Source organism: Fusarium falciforme, chromosome 10, assembly GCF_026873545.1.
Source record: "Fusarium falciforme chromosome 10, complete sequence".
In the NCBI taxonomy this organism is placed as follows: Eukaryota; Fungi; Ascomycota; class Sordariomycetes; order Hypocreales; family Nectriaceae; genus Fusarium; species Fusarium falciforme.
Genome location: NC_070553.1, coordinates 1,844,430 through 1,869,388, shown reverse-complemented (window position 1 = coordinate 1,869,388; position 24,959 = coordinate 1,844,430). Strand labels below are relative to the sequence as shown.

Genomic DNA, 24,959 nt, shown 5'->3' with positions numbered 1-24,959 from the left:
TCAGAAAGCCCGCAGTGGCGCAAGTTGTAATTCCCAGCAGCTGTCAGCTCTGCGGGTTTGGACCAACCGGCAAGAGGCAGTCAGCGAGTAGCTGTAGAGAAGCAAGGAAAAAATTGACATTTTGGTTGTTGGAGGGAGGCGCTGAGGCTTCTGCAGCGCCGTTGACGTGAGGGTGCTAACTTGAAGCCATGTTGTGGGTTGGAGATGGTATCCAGCACTGGCTGAAGTGACCACTAGACAGACGTTGGCTGGAGAGCCAACACCCGTCAACTCATTTTTAGAATTGAAGCATAGGTATAAATGCATCCATCAATAGGAAAGCAGCTGCGGTTTGGCTTGCCAGTGATTTGCGTGTAAATTGTGAGTCGTATCTTGACTTGGCTACCCAAGATGGCTGTTCCCCTGCCGATCTCGACAAGAACCGTCCTACCACTGCCGTCATCAACCAATCAGAAGCAAGCCTCTATGGCTCAGTGGTAGAGCGTATCACTAGTACCCCCCAGTGGTCATGATAAGGTCCCAGGTTCGATCCCTGGTGGAGGCATTCAACCAGCTTCTTCTGATTCTTTTTTGGCTTTCAATCTTTTTGAATGCCCCTGTCTCGGATGTTTTGCTGTATCGGTGCGGTCCCTTTTTGTTCCTCGCAGGGCTGTAGGGCCCTTCCCCGGATGCTCAGATTCCCGAGTCCGACGGGAGGTACGTACCTCTATAACTCGACCAAAGGAATGCGCGCTCTTCCCCCACGTCATCCATTGCCTGGAGCTTCCAAGCTGCGGGAGCTCTCCTCCATCATGACAGCTCCACCATCACCATCAAAAAGACCAATTTTCTCAACTCGAGCTCCATTCATTCTGTAACCCACATCTCACACGAGATCCTCCCATACTTCTGCAAGGGCCAGCTCGATCGTCTATCGCGACAGCTTCCGCTACCATGCCTGCCGAGGACTCCCGCTCGTACGGCGACGCCGCCCACAAGACTGCTTCTGGCTTCATCGCCTATGCCCGCAGCTCCGTCGATCGTGTTGTATCCCCTGATTCTCGCGAGCGCGCGTACAAGAACACGGCCTCATTCGCCTCTGACCGACCTTTTGTCTTCGTGAGCTCCCTTGCTAATGCCTCCCTTGAAGCTACCACCAATCTGACCTTGACCAGTCTATCATTGTCTTTCAGCTTCTCTTCGCCTTCCTCCCAATCCTCCTCTTCATCACATTTAGCCTCTCCACCGTCGCCTTTGCCCTCGGCGCTGCCGTCCTCTTTTCGCTCTTCTGGATCGGTGTCGCCCTTATGATCCTGGTGCCCACCCTGCTCATCACATCGTCCATTGCCGTTCTCGCCTGGGCCTGGGCTGCAGGAAGCTTCGTCGTTGTCCGGTGGCTGTATGAGCATGCACCCATTGGGGGCAAGGGCAGTGAGGTCGCCATCAAGCAGGAGAATAGGAGCTAGACCCAAACAGTCTTCTTTCCAGGGCATGGTATTTTCTTTTCTTGTGGCAGTTATGTTTGGGGAACTGAGGACGAGGAAGAAGGTTTATGGTAATGGGAAGATAATCAGCGTTTCTCAGAGTTTCGTGTGTCTAGGTCTTGTACGACACGATGGATTGATGGACACGGATAGGTTCCAACAATAGCGTCAACACTCCTGTTTAGCTGGTAATAGGTGATGACAGGCAGAATACATCACATCATTTCACTTCCACATTGGTAAACTTGCCGTCACTTCCAAATCACATGTCCTCGTCAAATCACAGGCATGTTGACAGTCAACTTCTATTCCACATTACAAGCAGAGCCGTCCGTCTATCGAGCATCCCAACCCAGTGATAGGTACATTACAAATACAGACCCTCTGGCTCACCCTCCTGCTTGGTGCGGAGCACTCTCTCACGCGCCGATCGGAAATCCGCCATCTGGACACGCATTCTCCGCTCTCGGAGAGCCAGCAGACCCGCCTCGGAGCAGATGGCCTTGATGTCGGCACCAGAAAGGTCGTCCTTCTGCGAGATAAACTCCTCCAGATCAACATCGTCGTTCAGGTTCATCTTGGACGTGTGCAGTGTAAAGATCTTGCGCTTGGTGTTCTGGTCGGGGTTCTCGAAGAGAATCTTTCGGTCGATACGTCCTGGTCGGATCAGGGCAGGGTCCAGACTCTCGATCTTGTTGGTGGCCATGATGACCTTGACGTCACCTCGGTCGTCGAATCCGTCCAGCTGGTTCAGAAGCTCCAGCATAGTTCGCTGGACTTCTCGCTCACCACCCGACGTCGAATCGTATCGCTTCGTACCAATGGCATCGATTTCGTCAATGAAGACAATGGACGGGGCATTTTCTCCAGCAACCTGCTCCATGTTAGTAGAGGTTACATCTGTTCAACAACTCAACTTGCCTGGAAAAGCTGTCGCACAAGTCTCGGTCCATCACCGAGATACTTCTGGATCAGTTCACTGCCCACAATGCGCAGGAAAGTGGCAGAGGTTTGGTTGGCAACTGCCTTGGCCAGCAGCGTCTTTCCTGTACCAGGGGCACCGTAGAGAATGACACCCTTGGGAGGCTTGATACCCATCTCCTCGTACAGCTCAGGATGGAGCAGCGGCAGCTCCACCGACTCCCTCACTTCCTGAATCTGCTGCTCGAGACCACCAATGTCGGCGTATGATTCGGTAGGAGCCTTGTCAAGCTTCATGACACTGACGATAGGGTCGGCATCATCTGTCAAGACACCAACGATGCTGACACTCTTGTGATGGAGAAGAACACTGGCACCGGGCTCCAGCAGGTCCTTGTCGACGAAGCTCATGATGCTGACGTAGTACTCAGGACCGGTCGTACTACTGACGATCGCGTGGTCATCGTCAATCAGCTCCTCCAAGGTTCCGACGCCCATGGGACTTCCTCGCATGTCATCAACGCGACCTCGCTCATCCGCTAACCGGTCGATATCCGCATCGGTGGCGGAGGTCTGGCCCTCCTTGGCGGCCTTGGCCTTGCGTAGACGCTCCTGGTTCTCGACGTACTCCTCCTCAAGCAAGAGATGATCGTGGATTCGCTGCATTCGCAAGAGACGAAGCTTGCATCGGCTGGTCGGGTAGACGGCGGGAAGCTTCTGGGCGGCGCTGGTGCCACCGGCCTTTCTCTTCTTGCGGCCAACTCGAGTCGTGGGTCGGGGCGGAGGCTCGTACTTGGGCTTATCCTTCTATCATGAGGTTAGAACAGCATTCATCAAGTGTCCGCGATGCACTTGCCTTCTTGTCCTTGTCATCGCGCCCATCTCCCCCCATGCCAGATTGACCTTGACCCTGTAACGACGTCAACAGCTGCCAGACACCGTGTGTGGCCACGGAAGCTCACCATCTTGGCTTATCTAGCTCTAGGAGCTCAAGTTCTTCTGATTATCGATAAAAGAGATGCTCGCGATGTTGTTGTGTGGAGGTGTGGCGGAGGTGGTTGTTGTGGAAGATCGAGGTCGAGGCTCCAGGCGACCCAGTGATGATGAATGCGAAAGCGCCAATGCAATCAGGCGCCAGGGAAACACGACAGCAGCTGGAGGCTAATCACGTGCTTCGGTCACGTGAACCCTCAACAACATCTCGACCGACTATGGCATTCAATCCCATACAAATCGTTAATAATTTTAGCTTTCGACTTTTGGACGGAAATATTAATGACTGGAGGTTGGCATTTTGTCGAAAACCATTTTTGAGTCCATTGTTATTGAGCGAAATCGGGGGCATCCCTGTCGGTTGCAGCCTAGAGGGCCACGCTGCTGACTGGACTTCATGCGGTTTCTCACATTTAATGGTATTTCTTTCAGGAACAAACTTGACTCTGTGAATATCAATCATATTCGGTGAAAAATGGGTTCTACAACGCTCCTTCGTGGCTTCAAAGTTTCCATTAGTACCCTTGATGCCTTCCTTGACGCCAACGGCGTAGATGAGACATACGGAACTCCCCCTTTCTACAAAGATCATCCCGACAAAGATGAAATCTCAAAGCTTTTCTATGCCAAGATCGCACAAGCAGGCGGAACTGCGGACAAGAATAGGTTCCGGGTCATGATTCCTTTGATGGAAGGTCATGGCAAGTCGACCGTTGCGTACGTCACTTATGCCTGGGTCACGGTCTACGCACATCGCGAGGTTCTTCTGGATGAAGATCTCCCCACTGCCGTTCCTGAAGGATTTGAAGAGTTGAGGCGAGAGATCTTGTCATTTGGCGAAAAGTTTGAGGACCGTGACAAAATTGCCGACGAGGGCAAGATGGGTCTGTTCTTGGTTCACATATACGAGATCCGAGGCTTATATACACCCCAAGAAATGCGTGAATGGGCCAAGGTAAGGGTTCATTCTTGCCCTTTCGTCGCTTGATCTGATCGATGCTAACCTAGAGTCTTGGCTAGGTTCCTCAGTACTGCGACCAGTGCGATGCTGTGTTTGACGACCCTTCTCAGGCGTTTACTCAGCGGCAGCTGCATCGAAGAGATGTCCATGGATCCAAGGAGAGCGCTTGTCCACTTCCTGAGGGATAAACGAGCGTAAGAAAATATCTGCTTGCATTTCGACAGTCGTGAGATATGCAGCAAGAATACATGTGAATTCATTTCATCATTAGTTTCCTCCAACCTCGCGCATTATAACGATCTTAGAAAGACAAATCCCAATCACAACCAACTCCGCTCATTTATTATAAGATTATAAAAAAAGGATCCTACGTGAATCAAATCCACATCTAGCGAACGAGGGAGTAAATGCGGTGTAGAGCATCCCTCACCCTTTTCAACCCCGTGATCTCCTTGCGAGCCTTGGCCCTTTCTCGCCTTCGAGTCAGCCTTGGGAATAGCCGTTGAGCTGCAGTTTGAGGCAGACTTTTGACCTTTTTAAGCACCTGTACGGGCTCTTTCGACCATTCTTTTTGTTTCTTCTCCATAAGCAGGTCGGCGTATCTGACAAAGATGCTTGTGACATCCTCCCACCCTGGATCTGGGTCCTTCTCTTGTATGATGTCGAAACAGTGTCCAGCCCACGGTCCTCGCCGTTGAAAGAGACGCTCAAGTTTTGCAGTGGAACTATCAGCTGGAATAGCCTTTGCTCCGAGTAGAGATGTCCAGCAGATGTACCACAGCAAGATTGAGTCCACAGTGGCCCAGCGGTGGTTTTCAAGGGCAAGCGTCATGCGGTCTCGGTTGTTGTTCTCGAGGACCAAGCCCAAAGAGACGTATTCATTTGTTGTCAGGTTACGGAGTTGCCAACGAGTTCCCTCCACATAGGGGATTCGGTCTATTGATGCCTTGAGAAGTGTGTGCAGTTGTTTTGGGATGCGGCTCATTGTGATGTACTTGTCGAATGCTTCAAGATAAATGTTGCGGCCCTTTTTCGAAACTTCGATGGAGCATTGGAGCATGCGTTTTCTCCAAGTGTCAGATGGATTTATTCGGTCATCATTCTCGTCGACGGCCCACGGTTCGTTGGCCTCAGGATAGAGGTCGTGTAAGCTTTCAGGTAGATCATCAATGTATGAGCTGGCGCATATGAGAGGAATGCCGGCCCAGCTTGGGTCGCTGGCCGAAGTGCGATAGACACTCCTGACCATTGAGGTGACATGTCGCCAGAGGGTCCGAGAGCAGAGGCCCAGAGCCACCATTCCAGAGGCGCCGAGGGGTTCAAGGATCATGTCGATCAGCTCAGGGGGTAGTCTCTCGAGGTGGGAAGAGGGATGTATGTACGATAGAGGCGAAAGATCTCGCTCTGCTGGTCGGTATAGCTTTCTGAAGGCCCCAAAGGTTTCGAAACAGGTGACAGGGTCTAGATTCAGCCTATGACAGAGCTTGGCTGTTGGGGCCATGACGTGCCACCCTGGGTGCTCGATACGACTGAAACTCATCACGAATGATGGAAGCAGTCCATTTCAGTGGCAGTTCGAAGGATGTAAAGGACTGGGATGAATGCTGGAGATGGCAAGTTATATGCTTGGCGAATATGCTGTTGCCTGTTGGCGCGTGCAGCTAAATTTAACCCCTGAGCTGAGTCCTTTCAAGCCAATCAAGACTAACATGGCTTGAAGCGAAACCCGGGAATAGCAAGGTAGCGTCAAGGACTTTTTTATTTTTAGGTTTGGTCCATCCAATGTTTTTGTGTGGGGAGATATTGGAGATGTGAGCAGCTTTTGCATTGCACTACCTTATCATTATTTAATAGAACTCTCCTCTTAGAAACATGATTGATACCAATTAAAAAAAAAAAAGAAGAAGAAGAAACCACGAGGTGGATGTAATCTAGTCTACCTAACTGAAGCGAGTTTGAAATTGGGACTTGCCTACCTTCTTTCCATTCACTACAACCGCAAACTCACAGAGGCACCAGACGGAACCATCTCGACGTGGTAGTCTAGCTTCTTTACTCTGATCCCGACCTCGTTCCAGTGATATTTCATGCCCCAGAAGGGAGTATCGATCGAGCACTCGATGGTGGCCCACGTCTCAACGCTGTCGTTCTTGCGCGTGGGGGGCGTATCCTCCTGGCACTGACAGATCGTTACTTTAATGGTTCCGTCGAAGCTGCTGTTTGTTTCGTACAGCACGTGCCAGGAGTGGGACACTGGGGCCTTGGTTGACACGTTTTCTCCCTAGAATAAGCATTAGGTGCCGGAAATGTTGTAGAGAGCGGCAGCGACAAACCTTTTTCAGGTACCATGTCATTTGGTTTCCGGCCTCCCACTCTTGTGACGTTTCGTCCCATACCTTGTCCTGCTAGAGATGTACTTCTGGGTCAAACGTGGTTCTGTGCCATACCCCGTAACTAGCTCTTGAGACGGTCGAGGTGACTTGGATTGGAATATGGCACTCTCGGTTGGAGGACGCGGTTCCGCTCATGAAGCCTTTGTACATGGCTCCTCGACAGATTGCCGTACGCCTGGTTGGCAGGGTGTTAGCTGTATACCTATTTAAGGGTGACAGGGAGGGATACTGACGGTCTCATTCCGGTTGATTGCAGGATGCTGATGCTGGCTGGTCCATGTTGAGCCCTCAAGTGCTCATACAGATAAGGGCTGCCCCCCAAACCGCCAACGAGAATGATTCCCTGTGAGCCACGAGAAGTGGTTAGAGTATGTTATGAGTCAACCGGGGTTCTGCTTACAGTCAACGACAGGCCCTGCTTCTTGGCCTTAAGGATTTGGGCTTCAATAAGCTTATCAATCTTGGAAAACGACTCTTCAAAGACCTGTTCGATGTGACATCTAGCGAAACGGTTAGATCAAGATATGGCCAAGGAGGAGATGACTGAACCCTTTGAGATGCATACGGCCCTTCTTGATGAAAGGCTCTCTTGTCATGTCGTCGAATAGCTCGTTGTCCTTCTGGTAAGCTTCGGCCGGGATCGACACCACGTATTCCTTTTTCCCTTTTCCAGGCTTATCCTGTGGCTTAATGGAAAGCTCCCAGTCGCCCTTGAGCATCTCCTTGATTCCCGACTGGCTGATTTGACCCCACTTGCAGCTTAGGCGATTCCTTATCCTGGCCTCGAGCTCCTCGTCGATGAAGGTACCTCCACAGAGTCCGCCTGCGTTGCTTAGTGCATGGGAAATGAATGGGGCGCTAAGTTTGCTAACCTGTTCCTTCAACGGCCTCCCTCATCAGGATCGGGTCGACGCCCGTGATCTCGTAGGTGATGAGATCCTGGGATCCTTACGACAGTGACACGACCGAGGGCAAAGCTCTTTGGCAACTCACAACTGTGCCACCTCCGGCATCGCAAATGAAGTACACATCACCCGTCTTGGGTTCGCGCCCTGGGTCACACAGAGTCGATAGGACGGCAGCCTCTGGTTTTGGGGCAAATGTCAGGATAGTCTTGCCCGCCGTTCTGCGATCGAGAATACCGGCCTTTTTGGCCGCCTTCTCCATGTCCTGCCTGGCATAGTCCTTCCAGATGGCAGGGACAGTAATGACGACGTGGAACTGGTACGCTTCGAGGACTGAGTCTCCGCGGTCCTTGGCGATGCCCTCAAGCGTGTGGTTCCAAATCGCCTGCAGGTAGTCCGCGATCAGGTCGAAGGGTGTCTTTTGATGCTCTAACGCCATCTTCCGGGCTCGGATGAGGAACTCGGAAGAGCACAGCTCGGGAGATAGGTCCTCCTGCTTCAGGAGCAAGAGCTTAAACCAAGTCATGGGGTTGGCATCCTTTTCCACCTCGAACCCCCATGACATAGTTTTCATAGTATATCTCGATTGGAGTCTTACCCTCTTCTCGACCCGACCCTGGCCAGCTAGTTATTAGATTGATCTGTTCGCTGTTGAAGTCGGTTTGGGTAGCCCACGCAATACCTGAATAGCTACGACGAGTCAGACATGGTTCCTGGATAGAAGATTGGTACTCACATGGTCCCGAAATCGATGCCGATGACGAGTAGATTTTCGTCTTGCTCATAGGCAGGCGGGTTGTCTGATGACTTTAGACCATTCAACTTCGCCAGTCTGTTTCTGGAAACCATGTTGGCTATGAGAAGCGTCATGATGTGGGAAGAGATCAGGTCAAAGTGGTTTATCTCTATCTTTCTCCACATCAACCACACAGAAAGAGATTTATCCTATTATATAGCTTTATATCCTCCATTGTCCTTACATCGGTCGTTGTGACACGTCATCAAAGGAAGGCATCAGCGAACAAAGTTGTCACCAGATTACGGCATTAAACCCAGCGCCCTAAAGCACCGTAACCTTCATATTTCTAACCATTGATGGCGCCAGCCACAGGAGCTGTGTCTCTTCATTTCAATCATACGGGAAAAGATTCGTCCCGTAAGTGATGTTTTTGTTGAGACTAATGCTATGAGACAAAGTGTTGATCGAGAGATGAGAAAGGAGACTATACTTCACCAAGCCTGAGAAGTAACCATAATATCTTCTGTTGCAGATATTTAATTTAAAACAACTAATAGCCCACTGCCATTTGTAGAGACTCATTTCCCCTAGCGGAGAGCAGGCAGACTTGCACGAACCCATCACGGATGTGTCTGAATACCGCACTCCTCCTAGACGCTCAGGGCCCAGAAGAGCAGTCTCAGATCCAGGAATGGCAGGAAAACGAGAGAGCCCGTATCACTGACTGCCTGTTCAACACTTTCGATACCATGGCCAAATTTCGAGAGCAAGATGTGGAAAACGAATTCTCCAGCATCATCAGCGAGGCGTTTGTCGTGGGAAAAGAGATCAGCAGGCAGATTTCGCGCATCACTTGGACATTTGACCTCGACAAGGGACAAGAGAAATCACCGTTTAACGAAGAGACCATGGGTCTCGAGACGGGGGGATCCTGTTAAGCCACGGGTGGTGAACTGGATAGTTGCTCCGGGTGTGATGAAAAGGGGTAAGTCAACGGGCGAGGGGTTCAAGCATGAGGAGATGCTTCTCAAGAGAATAGTTAGCTGTGTCGAGTAGATGTAGGATTCCTTTGAGTATGTCTTTGTTTTTGTAACTTGGTTGTCAGGTATTCAATGAAAAAAGTTCAGCTCAAAGGAGATTCCTTCAGCGAGCTTGTCAACTGTAGACAGTGGGGTCTTTTAACCCAGATTTCTGTGTCTGCACCTTGATGGACTGGGCTTTCAGTGATTGAATGGAAACTGCATTGTAGTATTGCCAGTCCTGGAAAAGCAATACTTGTCCCTTTCCTACCTAAAGATCATTCTTAAACTGTTTTCTTTGCTTCTGTGGTCTGTCTGTATTAACTACCTCGATGAGACGGGGAACGCTTTACTCAGGGATAATGCCTACCCGGTAGTTGTGTGTGACACACCTGGCTGTGGACATCTTTGAAGTGAACATGTAATACGTATATGACCAAAGAATAAGTTATGAGCTCGCCTTAATATTTTATTCTTTTGAATGACAAAACTCAACACCAAAGAAACTGCTTTGAGGTGTAGTCAACTGCCTCATTATTAACATTCTTTACTAAGGACATCCCTGCAAGCGCTAGAGCAAGGTAATCCTTAGTGGTTGCTTAGTGGAGTGACGTCGCGGGCATTCACAGCCACACACGCCACAAGGCAGACCCCTCATCAGAAAGAACAAAGCCTGGGGCACCTTCCTCGACCACACACGAGCATAGCACAGCACAGCAAGCACCAGAGCCTTCCATCTGCAGCTGCAGAAGCACCACCACCACTTAACTCCTCCTCCTCAACATCCGACGTTATCCTACTGCCACGCATCAACCTATTACCGCCAGCATCATCTCTTCCCTCCTGCCACGACACACCTCCAGCAAACATGGCTAGAGAGCGCCGCATCGCAAAGGAGCTCAAGGACATCGAGGCTGATCATGACAGCTCAGGCGTGAATGCGACCCCAGTCACTGATGGCAACCTCGTCCACCTAAAGGGCATCTTTCCCGCCCCCCCCGACACTCCCTACGCAGGCGGCACCTACCAGGTCGACATCCAGATCCCCGAGCAGTATCCCTTCAAGTCTCCTATAATACGATTCGACACCAAGATCTGGCATCCTAACATCAGCAGCCAGACGGTAAGATTCTTTGTCCGGGAAGCTTACCCCATTGCTGACTCTTGCTTCTGCAGGGCGCCATCTGTCTCGATACCCTCGGCTCCAACTGGTCTCCCGTCCAGACCATCAAGACGGCCCTGCTCTCCCTCCGAATGCTCCTCGAGTTCCCAAACCCCAAGGACCCACAAGACGCAGAGGTGGCAAACATGATGCTTAATGACCCTGAACGCTTCGCCCTCATGGCTCACGAGTGGGCTGTTAAGCACGCCGGTGCCCCACGACAGGACATTGATCTGAGCAAGTGGAGGAAAGAGGATTCCACTACTACCAATAAGAATGATAACAGCAGGTATGTTGACGGGATATGTGCAGTTTGGGCTACTGGAGACGCCTCGTATTAACCGCGAGATAGGTATATGGGCTACAACAGGGACCTCGTCGATCGCTTCGTCAACATGGGATTCGCCCTCGATGCCGTAACCGAAGCCTTCCTGTTCTTTGGCATCGACCAGAACAACGGACAAGATTACGAGCTGGAGGAGGCATACATGGGAGACATCACGGCCCGCCTACTGGGTGAGCATTGAAGCTCTCAGCGACACGACCGAATACGGAACCAGCGAACACGAGATAGTTACGAATATTTTGCATGGTATGGGGAGTTTGAACGAGGTCTTGCTTTTGTTATATGTCATCTTTGTTTTTTTCCCGTCTTCTTTTGCTGGCATAGACTGGGTGAATTGAATGACAGCGATGGAACCGATTCCTTCAGTCAGGTACTTGTACGTTAGACCGCGTGCAAGAGGAGGAAAACCACGCAGCGAATGATTTGTTAGTGCATCTTGTGATGCATTCTTTCTGGGCGCCTGAACCAGACTGTCCTCTTACTGCCCAAGCACCAAGCGAGACAGGTTCTGCAGCGAGCCAACCTTTACAGCTCACGTGTACTTCTAGCCCCAACCAGGCTGCCCCATGATATCATCATGTGTAGCTCAGAAACACTTTTCAGCATTGGACCTATTTTTCGCAGCGTAAATGTGACATTGACATTGTATGGCGCGCTGCATGCAGGCAGTGGATTATGTATGGCACGCATTCGCCTGCGAAAAAGAAAACACCAAGGGGCCCATCCACAATCTAGCGCCAGCCAGACCGTCCTTCTCTATCAGGTAGGTACGAAAAATCATGGAACATAATGCAGATAGCCCTCCGTGAGCGAGTCCTCAGCTGACCGTACTGGGCTCTACTAAGCTCACTTGAACACTCCCTCTCACACCCTTCTCATAGCCTCTCACATTCTCTCATACGAGACTCCATTGGCCGGAGCCCACAGGGAGATGCAGCAAGGCTGCCACTTTATAGCAGATCCCGACGGACAAACTCGTTGTACAGAGCCTTGCCCAGACCAGCGGGAGAGCGCTCAACAATGACGCCGGCGTCCTCGAGGGCCTTGATCTTGGTGTCGGCACCACCCTTGCCGCCGGAAACGATGGCACCGGCGTGACCCATTCGTCGGCCGGGAGGAGCAGAGATACCGGCGATGAAGCTGACGACGGGCTTGCCACCCTTGACGGTGTTGGCCTGCTTGAGGAACTCGGCGGCGTCCTCTTCGGCGGAACCACCAATCTCACCAATCATGATGATACCGTCGGTGTCGGGGTCCTCGGTGAAGACCTTGAGGCAGTCGATAAAGTTGGTGCCGCTGAAGGGGTCACCACCGATACCGACGACGAGGGACTGACCCAGACCGGCCTGGGTGGTCTGGTTGACGGCCTCGTAGGTCAGGGTACCGGAGCGGGAGACGATACCGATGCGGCCGCGCTTGTGGATGAAGCCGGGCATGATACCGATCTTGCACTGTTCGGGAGCGATAATGCCGGGGCAGTTGGGGCCGACGAGGCGGGTCTTGTTTTGCGACTTGAGCATGTCGGTGATGCGAACCATGTCTGGGAAGTGGGCCCACGTTAGACCACTCACCACGCAAATTGAAACTGTCATCAGGGTGAAAACGTACCATGCTGGGGAATACCCTCAGTGATGCAGACGACGAGAGGGATCTCGGCCTCGAGAGCCTCCTCGATACCGGCGGCGGCAACGGGAGGACTGTGAAATTTTTTTGTTAGGTCTCGTTGACATTGATCCCCACCAGATACACATACGGGACGAAGAGGGCGGTCGCAGTGGCGCCAGTCTCCTTGACGGCTTCCGACACATTCTTGAAGACGGGGAGGTCGAGATGAGTCGTGCCAGCCTTCTTGGGGTTCGTTCCACCAACAACCTTGGTTCCTATTGACGGCGAGAGTCAGCCTCAAAAGCGCACCCCTGTCACATGCATCATGACATGTGTCGTAGCATTGATGTAGCGAGGAACCGTACCGTATTCGATAGCTTGTTGCGCGTGGAAGCTACGTCACCCGATTAGTTTTGGTTAATCCAAAAAATTGTGTGTGAAAAAAACAACTCACGTTCCCTGCTTTCCGGTGAAGCCCTGGTAGATGACCTTGGTGTCGCTGTTGATGCGCAGGTTGTTGATGGTCTTGGCGTACTGCGACGACGAGTAGGCGCGGCGGCCGACATTGCGCAGCGCAGAGGCGCGGGTGGCTCTGGAAAAGGACTGCATGATTGGAATGTGTATTATAAGAGGAGGGAACGAGGTGAGAAGACGCCGCTGGTGCAACGTCAGAAGCAAAAGCAAGGGCGGGCGGGCGTGCGGTGGTGGTGGTTTGAGGAGGGGAGCTGTTGGGGAGGAAAACTGTCGATGGTCCAACTAAGGAGCTTTGCCCTTCGGGAGAGAGTGAGTGCGAGTGTGCTCTCGTATCAAGATTATCCCGTGGCCGGGACGCAACGGCCTAAGCCCAAAAGGGCCCGACCTTGTTCACCTGCTTTTTGAGTGACGCTACGGGTGGTCACGGAGGAATTGTGCCGAGAGTCGGCAGACGGCTACTATTTGATCCGACCGTTGCCGTTTAAGAAACCCTCGCCAGTACCCTTGGGGGGCCTGTAGACCACTCACGAGTGCCGGTGCGGCGCTTGCCCTTACCTCGAAACCCTCGCCGAGCGTCTCCAGCGCGGCTAATCACGGGTGCTTCGGTGAAGCTTGACCACTGCACGAGCCTGCGTCATTGGGCGTCGTTTTTTCTTTTTCATTCGTGTGGGGAGAGCCCACGGGGTTCTTCTTGCATCGGACTTGCATGTCCAGTGGTCAATTTGATTAAAGTCCAGAGAAAAATCACTTCCGATGAGGGAAAAAAATCGAATTGCGGACGATGAGAGCCCGTCCCCGTGGATGTGTGAGCGGCATGGATTTGAAACTGCCGAAGAAAAAAAAAAAAGCACCTGATGTGATCTACCAAGAATGCCTGTTTTACATCTTCCTGATCTCAAGAAAATCTCTGCCATAAAATACCGCCTTTCACGTAAACCCCAAGACGGCTGAAAAAAAAAAAAAAAAGTTCCTGGTGATGGAACATGCTTGACTTGAGAAACCGAGGCTTCACCACTGCCTTGGTCCCCTGGATGCCTCGGTACGGCACTTGTTGTCGGTTGAGTGTCTACCGAAATTCGGCTGGGTCAATTGAGGCCGAGACCCTTTTTGCTTGTGCTTACGTCAATGAGGTTTTTGCGCGCAATATTTCGAAACCTGGTGCGCCAATTGACGAAGCCTCAATTGCAGCCATTGTCTTGATCTTAAAAGATCCTTTTGATGCTCCAGCCAACTGCCAGAACCCTCGCGGCGAGGTAACAGGCGACGGCTAGTGCATATGACAGACCCGCAAACGCGATGAGAGCTTTCCAGCCTGCGTCACCGCGATTACCGGCCTCGAGGATTGCTCCAGCAATAGGGAGACTGCTGAGAGTTCCAAAGCTGGCCACCATGAATGCTGTCGAGACGAAGCGACCGTAGTCTCTCGGATCGCAGAGTTGTCCGAGACACACTGGAGCCAGACCCAGGTTACTGCCGCTCGCAAAGCCAAACACGACCGCGAAGGTGATCAACATTGGTTTGGAGTCTCCAGCGGGTAACCACAATCCAAATACAGAGATGCTGCACAGAACAATCGTGATGACAATCACGTTGAACCGGCCAAGCTTATCTGCAAGGAAACCTGGTAGGAATCGACCAACCAGAGAACCTGCATTGAGGATCGAGAGAAGAGTGTAAGAGTCGGTCGTGTGGTCCGAATCCCTTCCAGCATAAGACACAATGTACGTCAACGGCACAAAGAGTCCCCATTCCATAAAAAAGATTCCAAATGCCGACAAGGTAAACTTGAGGTCCTTGAACATGGTAAGGTCAGGCCACACAGAAGTGATCTTATCCTGCGGCGGTAGACGTGACCGCAAGAAGGTGGTCGCTGGAACGGCGAGGCCCAGCAGGATGAACCCGAGAATGCGGGTCGTCCAGGCGAAGCCCACGCTCGGGAGGAGCTTCTGTAGGAGAATCGGGAAGACGACGCCTCCGATTGAACCTGCGGTGATGGCGATGCCAGTTGCGAAACCGCGTTTGGCGTCGAAGAAGTGCGCAATTGATGCGTAGGCAGGCGAATTGAGGAGTGCGCCTCCCAAACCTCCCATCACCGAGTACGAAAGAATGATCTGATAGAACTCTTGACAAAACTTAGACTTTGTATTCATCAATTGGAGGTTCAGACTTACCTTCACAGACGCTCAGGATCAAGAGGCTGCTCCCAATGAGCACGCCGCCCGCAGCGACCATGAGCTTCGGTCCATACTTGTCAAAGACAGGACCGACCTGGATGCCGACAAAAAAGACAATAAACAGGTACAGACTAAAGATCCAACCAATCTCGGACGACGAGTAGTCGCGCAGCTGGTTCTGAGAAAAGTACGACTCAAAGACGGCGGCAGTGTTGATAAGACCAAAAACGGAGAGCATGGCACAAAAGGCGCCAAACACGACGAGCCACGCTTGAAGTCCGCCCTCTGGGAATTCAAGGTCGGTTGCGTTGGATGCCGTGTCGGCGGTGGCCGAGCCTCTTATGGCCCCGTACCGGAGGGGGCCGGCCTTTTCGGGGTCATGGTCGGGGTGACTTTTTTCGGTCACGGTGGTTTGGACAGGCTCGGTCGGCGCAGGGCCGACGGCACTCTGGTTTTTTAGGCAGGTTTCCTCTGCATTGTGTGCAAGAGTCATAAGTGGGAGGGGATTCCTCAATGGATGGGTAGGTTTGCAGGCAACTTTCTTCAAGTTGTATGTGTTTCACGGATGGGAAAGATGGGAGAGGAAGAGAAATTGAACAGGTCAAAGCGAGGAGGGGTGGCAGGAATTTATGCCCATGTCGATCGGGCAGATGAGATGCCGAAGTCGGGTAACAATTGAGTGATCGGTGGGGAGGGTTGCGGAAGCGGCTTGCAGGCTTGGCAGGCTATCATCTACACCGAGTTCTAGAACCCATGAGTCTTGCTACTGAACCAAGTGATTCATTGCTATGAGCTGGATCAATGTTGTTGTCCCGCAGAGCGCTGCAGGCTGTCTCATTGACATGAATGGGTTACGACAGTTCAAAGTAGCAGTCCCGCTCTGACCTTAGAGTTGACTGCAGGAGGTTCAGCTGAACTTGCTCGCTCCGACATGCTAGCCGGATACGAGCTGACTAGCCCAGCCACCATGCCACAATATTGAAGCTTGACTCCTCTACCCAACCTGAGACGCAGAGATGAAACGGTGGTTTCTATTTTAGTAGTTAATCTTACTCGATGAGGGACTTCGTTGTGCATAAGGGATTCAGACAAATCCCTCTAACAACTATAGGAGAAGAAACTGTCTACAAGTCAACAAGCTTCTCACATCTGAGCAAGGGGATATATAACTGTTAACTTATTCTAGATAACCTCCTCAGTTTTCTTTATTGTCAAGACTAAGTTGTGTCATATGGCTCCGAGTGTTTATGAGCCCATCGTTCAGCTTGAGATAGCCTTGAATGTTGTTTGTCTAAGCCTAGACATAACCGTGCCCACGAACATCGAGAAGAATTGATACTTTATATTCCATTCTCTGAGTATCTACTACAGCTTTGTTGCTTTTAGGATGTTGCAGGGACTCTCTTTTCAGCAGGTAGCTAATAAATAGTCCCTGAAACCAAGCCTCGACACTTCGTGGGTTGTATAACTATCGAAACAAACGAACTATCAGTGTTGGATACCATCAATGTAATTCCTGAGACTAAATATCGCAGCTTAACCTGCAGATTTCGAACAGAATTGCAGCACTTGGGATGTTAGTGGTTTGTGGTGGAATGGACCTTGCGTCAGGTCTCTCTTTGGTATTGGCTGTCAGTGTCAGACTCATTTGCACTTGGGGGCCATTGGAAACCCGGAAAGTATAAATACATGGACTATTCACGCCAAGTGTGACGGGCCGATGCCCCTGGGTGACACTGGCTTGTCCAGCATCTCTAATCTCTAGTGATCTACTCTATAATCTACTCTATAACAATGCTTCCAAGTCTACCGACCATCTACAGACCGTTGCTCTTGCAGGAGAAAACTCCGCTCACGTTTCCTTCCTTGAACTGATCAATGATGCCTTGAACACTCACGTATGTACCCAAGGTGAGATACAAGAAGCCGATCAAGATGAGGGCGATGCTCAAGACGATTGACATGTAATCAAGGTGAGACTTTCGCGCTTTACCCATCCTTCGATCTGCGTTCCGCATGCGAAAGCAGGCTAGACCCCAGAAGATGAAGCCAAACCAACAGTTGAATAGCGACGCCATGACAGACAGCACTGGCTCGTATTAGCGTGGGGAGTTATCAGGGTTCGCTAGGGATGCTTACATGACTCGAAGAAGGGAATTATTCCAGAAATGAGAAAGGCGAACACCCAAGTCATAAGTAGAACGAATGCCCACCAGAACCAGCCTTGAAGGTGTGCTCGGTGAGGTGACGGGAGTCCTGGAACATCCGAAAGAAGATGAATCGGCCAGTGACAGAGGCATAGAGGCATCCGACAAATACTATCGTGGGAACCATGAATGAATACGACACCTTCTTGTAGACGGTTTCCAGGGCACCAAAGGCTGGGGTCACCATGTATTGATTGCCGGTGTATACGTAGATGACGGTGCCAACGACGCTGAATGTGATGATCTCAGCAATCGTACAAACCCACAGCGCTTTAGGAAAGTCTCTACCGAGGATTAGAATGGAGGGCCACAAGAGAGGCTGTGAGAATCTTACCGAGGCTCGCGCATCTCTGCAATGAAGCTAGGGAGCGTGAGCTGCCCCATAAATGTGAAGCTTATGTTCAAGAAGGCTGACATTCCCATCACGAGAGTTGTGGTCTTTGGCGTCCAGATGGAGATGATTGGTTCGCCCATTGAAGGATATCCCGCCGGCTCGCCCTGGGCAGCCGTGAATGCTGTGGCCAGGATGACCGAGATGAAGGTGAAGAATGTCGATATGGCACCGAGTTTGGCCATCATGTCGAATGTGCGTGGTAGAGAACCTAGCCAGCTGATGGCTGTGACGACGATGGCAAATGCGACAGTGCGACATGCCCGGATTGGATCGGACACGGTCATGGTGTTGAGGTAGATGGCGCCGACGAGGATGTGGAGGGCTTGAATGAAGGTGTTGTTGAGGGTGAACATAATCGCTGTACACCACCACGCCCATTTTTTATTCCAGCAGAGTATCTGTCCAATATCGCAGATATCTCTAACCTCGGGATGTCGTAGACAGAACTCCCAGAGAATCAAGCTCGTGTATAACACAACGCCGGCGATCAAGGCCGTGAGGATCAAGCCGGGGACGAGGCCGAGCAAGCTGTAAGACCAAGGAAAGCTCATGATGGACAGGACAATGTACTCGCTGAACAGAAGCCCGGCCGTCTTTTGCCAAGAACATGTCCGGTACTGAATGGTGTTGCCCACTTCGAAGACGGGCTGTTTGTCCACGAGGTCAGCCGTCTGACTGTCGCTATCGCGGATGGTCTTGGGCAGGCTGCCGTTGGGGAGCGGTTCGATGCGCGGGCCGACCACGAGGTTTCTACCTCCAAAGGCGGATGCAAGCCATGATGAGGATCTTGGTGGGCTTGCATTTTCGAGATCTGGGTGGATTGGGCTGGAAGACATGGGGAGGTGAATCTATGGGGTATCAAGGAGGAGAGGAGGAGAGGAGGACCGTCGTAGATACAGAGTAAGAGCTAAAAGAGAAATTATGGAGTGAACAGAAGGATTTGGGGATGTGGGAGTAGAGTAGATATAAAGATGGAGAAGAAATAATGGTGAACGTTGCAAAGTCGTGTCCCCGGCTCGCCATCTTCTAACCTGCCTGCCCACTTACACCGGGGCGTCCATCCACAGACGCTGATGGCTTGCTGGAGAATGTTCTTCCCTCCTTCCATTTAAAAACCCCAACCAGGGCGACGTGCAAGGCGGTGCCCTTATTGGATGCTCCTTGCGGGGACGGCGACTTCCACGGTTCTACGGCGGCGCCGTCACCGGACTCCAGCTCGGCCATGGCGGATCGCGCACTCTGAGCCTTGGCTCATCATGGGAATGATGGGGGTGGTTCGTAATTGCTAGTAAGAAGAGTCAGGTTCCAAAAGGTCTTTAAAGTCATCTCCATCTTTGGCTGAAATAGCAATGTTACATGCTAGAAACGAAAAAGCCCGCCCCTTATCCGGCAGTCGAGGATTCACCTCCAACTTCCCCGTTGCTGAGATGACGTGGTGGCGCAGTATCATGGCCGCTATTCACAACAGTCCGCTTCAAGCTGACTGAACTCAAGTTCAAGACAGCCAGCTTCATTCAGTCAGGATAGGCAGACGTATGATGAGTTTCTCAGATCATGCAATTACCGTCCCGAGCTGCTCACCACAGAGTGGCCTGTCCGAGGACTGATTAAGGTGTACGCTTGCGAGGTGAGCCAGCGATTTAAGCTTACGTCTGTTAAGCTTTTCCTAGCCTGGCCGCGATGCCCGGAAATAAAGCTCGCAGAGCTTCTCCAAGGCGGCTAAGCCGACTCTTGAAATAGAATGTCATGTCTCGTCTTCAAGACTTTTGTTATACAGCATTCTTCGATGGGGCATAATGGCTTGATTGTGTTGATAACAGTGCTTCTGTTGCGGAAGAGTTATCTATCTGCCGGCTCTCATCGAATTGAGTGAAATAACCTGTCAACACTGGAGTTGATGAGACCTAGATCGCAAATGCGAGATACGGCACCCAGAGCCCCGTGACTAATGGGGCTAAGCTGTCAGAAATCCCCTTTATGTTTTTCGTTTGAACTGTATGTGGTAAGTAGAATTTATTTGGATCTGGCTTGAAAGACACATCTGTGTGTTTCGAGGAATGAGGCTGATTTGGGGCGGGGAAGTTCGGTTCAGCCTCTCTTGGCAGCAAACCAGTCTTGCTCGATTTGTCAACTGAGAGGGTTGAAATGCTGGGCAAGTTAGGTGTCTTGCTAAGCCGCAGCCACAACAAACCAGGCTGGATTTCAGGCATGTCAGATCATGACAAGGGCGTAGCGCGTTCTGGGTATGAGATGCTTTGGTATTTTAACTCTGTTCAAGCTCGCAAACTCCTTGTTGCCCTTAAATCATAACTTGTAGCTCAATTGCAATTGAGGCCCCATGGTTGATGCATTGCAGGCGTTGGTTTAACAGACAGATCCATGATTGTTCACAAGGCAAACAGGGGCATCTCTGACTCCCGTTTTGCTTTCTTGCAGCCGCTGCCAAGGTAGAAAAGAGGGAGGGCGTCTGTACATCTGGCTGATTGGTGCCACGTCAAAGGCAGGACGTAGAAACTGCCTCACACAACAGAGCCTCGTTTCAAGGCATTCTGACAGGCGGAACGAGGAAGTGCCATGCCCAGCCATATCTGGGGATGGAAGCCAGCCAGAATTATGACTTTCAGTCGCCATCGTTTCATCACTGCCGACAGTCTAGCGCCATCTAGTTCAATTCTCCTGTCATTCTCTCAAGCACCAATTCAGGATGGGCGACATGCAAGAGAGGTGCGGCTGCAGGAAGCCGGACATAACCATCTTCGAGATGTGCCGAAGCTGTGGCAATCCAGTCAATTTCGAAGACCTCCGACAACAAGCTATCAATACCTACGATAGAGATGGTCGACCGATCGAGGATCCTAATCTGCCCCGACGTCACCTTCTAATAGGAAATCCGAGAAACAATTTGAGAGTCCTACATCTGGACGATGACGCGTCCCCGATTCTAAGTGGCACATTCGAACGAGCTTCGATTACCCATTTACCCTATTATGAAGCAGTTTCCTACTGTTGGGGTGGAGATGATGGTGACTATACTAAGTCCGAATTCATCATCATCGACGGCAGGCTCTTTCCAATCACGAAGAACTGTGCAGCAGTGCTCCACCAAATTCGCAGGCCGCGAGAAATCAGAGTTATCTGGATCGATTCACTTTGCATCAACCAGAATGATATCAATGAGAGGTCGGTTCAAGTCAGCCAGATGGGTAAAATCTTCTCAGGGGCGCAGAAGGTCCACATATACCTCGGCAATAATGTTGACGACAAGACTTTATCAGATGTTTTTGCTGTGCTGGGTTCAATGGGAAGCCTGTACGAGTTTGACACAAGTCTTCGTACGGCTACTAGGGTACAAGCGCTCAAAACCTTGTTCTCCCAGACTTACTTTTCTCGCATGTGGATTATACAAGAAGTTCTTCTCGCAAAGGCCGCTGAGCTGCACTGGGGAACAGCCAGAATTCCGTGGCAGACGCTGAGCGAAGACCACCTTAGGGTGATGAAGAAGTACGGCATCGCACGCTTTGTCCCTGAGTGGATGCGAATTCAGGCCACCACGAAGAATTTCCGGAAGTCCGAGACCTTGGCCGAATTGTTGTTCAGCGCCATGGGCAGCACCGCGAGCAACAATAGGGATAAGGTGTATGGGATCTACGGACTACTACTCGATGCAGAGGAAGAAGGCCTCATAGTCGATTACAGTCTATCAGTGGTACAAGTTTTCACAAATATGGCCACTCATTTAATCAAAAAACATAACGCCTTGCGGGCGGTCCTACGACATGCCAACCACGACGCCCCCCTCATTGACGGCGAGCAGCTTCCCTCTTGGGTCCCCGATTTTCGATCAAGATCTGTGCTCCTAGGAGCTTTCATGCCTGATAAGGGATTTGGCGACTTGCAGATCCAATCTAGCATCACATCAGAGAAATTGGTATCCTGTGGTGGGACGGACGAACTATGCCTTCGGGGGCATAAATTGATAATCTTCCCAGACGCGGCTACAGGATTCACTCGACATTTCCAAGTCGTCAGGGGCGAGGCCGCGAGACTGGACCTCAGATGGGAAATTCGAGCCAAGTTCCCAATAGCCTTCGACCCCGTGGACCACGTTGCTTTCTGGATGCCCGGAGGATTGGCCCTTCAGTTGAAGAGACATCCGACCAGAGAAGGCACATATACATTCCTTGGAAATGATGTGGTGAAATCTGCTGGCCCTGTCCCCACCATGGTCCAAGACAATTGCCTTATACCCTTTGCAGATGCCGTTCACGGATGGAAACTGCAGGATCTCAGGTTCCTCTGGAAATTCTGCACACATTTCGAAGAGATTCTGCAGCACGAGTCTGCTCAGACGGGGCTCAGACTAACATCTATCAACTTCCCAAATATAAGTATCGGATGGGAAAACGCCGAAAGTTTCATTAAAGCATCCCGTGCTCCCATCCCATACAGTCTGATGGTTCTTTTGAGCTGGAACAGGCCATCGATGTCCCATGTTGAACAGATGCTCAGCTTTACCAAATTCTGGGAGAGCCAAGACACGTGGGAGACCCTGCACAGGCTCGACAAAGCCTTGCACTACCCCGAGGGCTACGATATCGGGACTACCACTGAGCTTTGTGAGGCTTGGCTACAGTGCTACAAGACAGCCAAGGACCTGATCAACAGATTTTTGGTGGCAACTAATGAAGATGCAACTGTGAGACCGGAGATTTTGGAACATATAGAGGCCTGGGAGAGCACTACCGAAAAACTATCAGAAGCATTGAATTGGACCGAAGGGTTTTGGCCGTTTGAAACACGCCCTAGGGTCCGGGTATGGTATCGCGACAAACCCTCAAGGGCCCAAGTATGGAACTGGTGCGAAGACAGTGAAGATAAAGATGGCGAAGGAGAAGCAGGATGCAGCAAACCGGAAGTCAGCTCCCGTTTTGAGGAACCGACAGTTGATTGGGTGGTCAAGAGTAAATTTCAAGGCGTTCGGTTCTTGTTCAATCTAACTGAAACCGATAGACAGCGTTGGAGAATCTGGCAAATTCTTGAGCTTTGGGATAAGAAATGGACTGAAACGATCCAGTCGATCCCTCATCTTCTCACGATGAGGGCTCAATTCAGTCAAGGGGAGTTGTTTAGGTTGAAGGAATTGTTTGAATCAGAGAACTTGTTTTCGCTGGAGTATATTTGTCTGAATCGCAAAGGTTACAAGAAGGGCAGGTTCCAGATTTGCACGGCTGAAACTATTACTCTTGTATAGGAAATGAATGCATGATTGTACGCCACGAATGCTTATTCTCTCAATGGCGCCATGGGAATGTGTTAGCAGCGAAAGTTTACTTGTTTTTGTAACTGTTTAAAATATAAGACAACACTATTCTGGCTTGACTATACCTTACCGTTGGTCGCTTGAGCTTCCAACTCACTCTCAATCTTGGCCCAAAGACCCTTTGCCCTGAACCCTGATATCCAGTAATTCCCGTTCTCGTCCTTTCCACTTATAGGCCATCCCTCAGGGAAGGCAGGGTCCTGCACGCACTGGATATACGATGAACGGAGCGGCTCACCATCCCTCGATTTTATAGCAGCCGCCCCAAAGTCAAAGTCAAAGAGTGTAGCCTTTTGCCAGTTGGAGTAGAACAGATTGTACATGCCAGTATCGCCAAAGAAGATGGGCATGCGTAGTGTTGCGCTGAATTCACGCTGCAGTGCTGCGTAGGCTTCGACCTGTGCTCGTGTGCCTTGGTTGTTGATGGCTTGACGGAACTGCAGGGCAAGCCAGCTCAGGGGTTTCGTGAGGATGTCCCGAGCGGGGTGGAGAACCGTTGGAAAACCGAGGGCCATGGAGATGTAGGGACGGTCGGAGGGGGATAGGAGATCTGAGGCGAGGACTTTGCGGAGTGACATGGAGTTTTGGGCGGCGACGGTTGTTGTTGAGTCTTTGCCTAGGTGAGAAGCGCAGAGACGTGTCCACCAAGCTACGAGGACATCACCCTCGGTGACGAAGGGGTCCTCGCCTTCAGTAGCGTTCTCGGAAAGTTCGTGGCGGACATCGGCCACCATCTTCTCCCAGAAGACGGCGGGGATACAGACCATCCGGATCTCCTTGGGTCCGGCCAAGCCCATGATGTTACGAATGGCATAGCCAGCTAGGCCTGCATTGCCCACTCTCTGATCAGCAAGTAGATGAGGCTCAGTAGGATTCTTGCCAAAGTCGGCCAAGAGGTCGGTGTCGTGGCCAATTGGCGTTGGGATCTCATCTTCACGGTCCTGCAGCATCAAAGTCCAGCCCTGGACGATGGCCTTCTTGCCCATGGCGTCGAACGCTACATGCGGCCAGTAAAGAGACATGCATGTCTTATCGCGGAAGGTCGTGATGTGAAGTCCAAGTGTTGGACGGTCCGTTGTAAGGTAGTCGTTCAGAGAGAGAGTGGCACCGTTGGGTCGAGTTAGATCAGACAAATCTTCAGGGTCACCAACGATAGCTGGGCCGGTGAGATTCTGCGGCTTGGGGATCTTGGAGGCTACAGGATGATCACCCGCGTTCACATCGTGATGGATATGTGAAAAGGCCACCGCGGGCCGTGATGAGTTAAACTCGGCGGGCACATGATATTCCACTCCACCTTGGGCCTAGATGACGAGCGTGAGAGGAACTCATGATAGTCAGGTGAGATAGTGGACGTACGTTTCTCCTGAGCCGGCCACCCAACTTCCTATATCCCTCGCGATCAACGAGCCTCTCTAAGGAATCACGGAGCTTATCGGGGCTCAGTGTATCATCAAATACAAAAAGTGTGTAAACGATAACTTTCTTCCACATAACCCCGTCCTCGAACCAATGCAGGGGGATAATCTTGTCTGTGGGCAGCACAGTGGGTGCACTCTGCGAGAGTCCCAGCCATTGAAACATTGCTTTTTCGTTTGCGTCGTATTTTTGAGAAAATATTAGTAGAGAGAAAAAAATGATCAACCTTCGGGGCTCCGAGAAACGGGCGAGGGAGGCAAGACATATGGGAAGCTGGCCCGGAGAGCCGGACAGGGACCCTTTGCTAGTCCCCGAAGCTCGAGGGGTTCGTTTCGCAATGTCGAATGATGAATTGTCGTGTGGGACCCCAGAATGTAACTCTATGTTGGTTCCTGGGTGTTTGTCAAAATACCAGGGTATGGCCCCATTGTTTGGTCGCCTTCCCATAGGCGCGGGAACCTAGT

General features: G+C 51.3%; 11 protein-coding genes across 11 annotated transcripts; 4 read left to right on the top strand and 7 right to left on the bottom strand.

Annotated features, from left to right (window-relative positions):
- Window positions 1-795: 795 nt before the first annotated feature.
- On the top strand, window positions 796-1,445 carry NCS54_01248500 (Hypothetical protein; the record flags this gene model as incomplete). The annotated part of the gene is made up of 2 exons (XM_053157718.1): window positions 796-1,098; window positions 1,155-1,445. The coding sequence occupies exons 1-2, from the start codon at window positions 934-936 to the stop codon at window positions 1,443-1,445; spliced, it is 456 nt and encodes a 151-aa protein (XP_053013693.1). The 5' UTR covers window positions 796-933.
- Window positions 1,446-1,830: 385 nt separating this feature from the next.
- Window positions 1,831-3,349, bottom strand: NCS54_01248400 (Hypothetical protein; the record flags this gene model as incomplete). The annotated part of the gene is made up of 4 exons (XM_053157717.1): window positions 1,831-2,337; window positions 2,385-3,191; window positions 3,241-3,294; window positions 3,347-3,349. 4 exons carry the CDS (start codon window positions 3,347-3,349, stop codon window positions 1,831-1,833), a joined length of 1,371 nt encoding a protein of 456 aa, XP_053013692.1.
- A 503-nt stretch (window positions 3,350-3,852) lies between these two features.
- NCS54_01248300 (Hypothetical protein) lies at window positions 3,853-4,526 on the top strand (the record flags this gene model as incomplete). Its single annotated transcript, XM_053157716.1, has 2 exons — window positions 3,853-4,332; window positions 4,398-4,526. The coding sequence occupies 2 exons, from the start codon at window positions 3,853-3,855 to the stop codon at window positions 4,524-4,526; spliced, it is 609 nt and encodes a 202-aa protein (XP_053013691.1).
- Window positions 4,527-4,726: 200 nt separating this feature from the next.
- Window positions 4,727-5,839, bottom strand: NCS54_01248200 (Hypothetical protein; the record flags this gene model as incomplete). The annotated part of the gene is made up of 1 exon (XM_053157715.1): window positions 4,727-5,839. The coding sequence occupies one exon, from the start codon at window positions 5,837-5,839 to the stop codon at window positions 4,727-4,729; it is 1,113 nt and encodes a 370-aa protein (XP_053013690.1).
- Window positions 5,840-6,328: 489 nt separating this feature from the next.
- On the bottom strand, window positions 6,329-8,506 carry NCS54_01248100 (Hypothetical protein; the record flags this gene model as incomplete). The annotated part of the gene is made up of 11 exons (XM_053157714.1): window positions 6,329-6,619; window positions 6,672-6,740; window positions 6,786-6,906; window positions 6,965-7,074; window positions 7,132-7,231; window positions 7,281-7,554; window positions 7,604-7,670; window positions 7,725-8,183; window positions 8,235-8,260; window positions 8,319-8,326; window positions 8,373-8,506. The coding sequence occupies 11 exons, from the start codon at window positions 8,504-8,506 to the stop codon at window positions 6,329-6,331; spliced, it is 1,659 nt and encodes a 552-aa protein (XP_053013689.1).
- A 1,591-nt stretch (window positions 8,507-10,097) lies between these two features.
- NCS54_01248000 (E2 ubiquitin-conjugating enzyme) lies at window positions 10,098-11,083 on the top strand (the record flags this gene model as incomplete). Its single annotated transcript, XM_053157713.1, has 3 exons — window positions 10,098-10,517; window positions 10,571-10,845; window positions 10,909-11,083. The coding sequence occupies exons 1-3, from the start codon at window positions 10,263-10,265 to the stop codon at window positions 11,081-11,083; spliced, it is 705 nt and encodes a 234-aa protein (XP_053013688.1). The 5' UTR covers window positions 10,098-10,262.
- Window positions 11,084-11,852: 769 nt separating this feature from the next.
- On the bottom strand, window positions 11,853-13,116 carry NCS54_01247900 (Succinate--CoA ligase [ADP-forming] subunit alpha, mitochondrial; the record flags this gene model as incomplete). The annotated part of the gene is made up of 5 exons (XM_053157712.1): window positions 11,853-12,442; window positions 12,511-12,599; window positions 12,656-12,782; window positions 12,873-12,901; window positions 12,962-13,116. 5 exons carry the CDS (start codon window positions 13,114-13,116, stop codon window positions 11,853-11,855), a joined length of 990 nt encoding a protein of 329 aa, XP_053013687.1.
- Window positions 13,117-14,183: 1,067 nt separating this feature from the next.
- Window positions 14,184-15,648, bottom strand: NCS54_01247800 (MFS domain-containing protein; the record flags this gene model as incomplete). Its single annotated transcript, XM_053157711.1, has 2 exons — window positions 14,184-15,103; window positions 15,153-15,648. The coding sequence occupies 2 exons, from the start codon at window positions 15,646-15,648 to the stop codon at window positions 14,184-14,186; spliced, it is 1,416 nt and encodes a 471-aa protein (XP_053013686.1).
- A 1,324-nt stretch (window positions 15,649-16,972) lies between these two features.
- NCS54_01247700 (Aa-trans domain-containing protein) lies at window positions 16,973-18,592 on the bottom strand (the record flags this gene model as incomplete). The annotated part of the gene is made up of 3 exons (XM_053157710.1): window positions 16,973-17,244; window positions 17,369-17,646; window positions 17,697-18,592. The coding sequence occupies 3 exons, from the start codon at window positions 18,590-18,592 to the stop codon at window positions 16,973-16,975; spliced, it is 1,446 nt and encodes a 481-aa protein (XP_053013685.1).
- A 1,868-nt stretch (window positions 18,593-20,460) lies between these two features.
- NCS54_01247600 (HET domain-containing protein) lies at window positions 20,461-22,855 on the top strand (the record flags this gene model as incomplete). The annotated part of the gene is made up of 2 exons (XM_053157709.1): window positions 20,461-22,717; window positions 22,767-22,855. 2 exons carry the CDS (start codon window positions 20,461-20,463, stop codon window positions 22,853-22,855), a joined length of 2,346 nt encoding a protein of 781 aa, XP_053013684.1.
- A 280-nt stretch (window positions 22,856-23,135) lies between these two features.
- On the bottom strand, window positions 23,136-24,660 carry NCS54_01247500 (Hypothetical protein; the record flags this gene model as incomplete). The annotated part of the gene is made up of 2 exons (XM_053157708.1): window positions 23,136-24,380; window positions 24,436-24,660. The coding sequence occupies 2 exons, from the start codon at window positions 24,658-24,660 to the stop codon at window positions 23,136-23,138; spliced, it is 1,470 nt and encodes a 489-aa protein (XP_053013683.1).
- Between the last annotated feature and the right edge of the window lie 299 nt (window positions 24,661-24,959).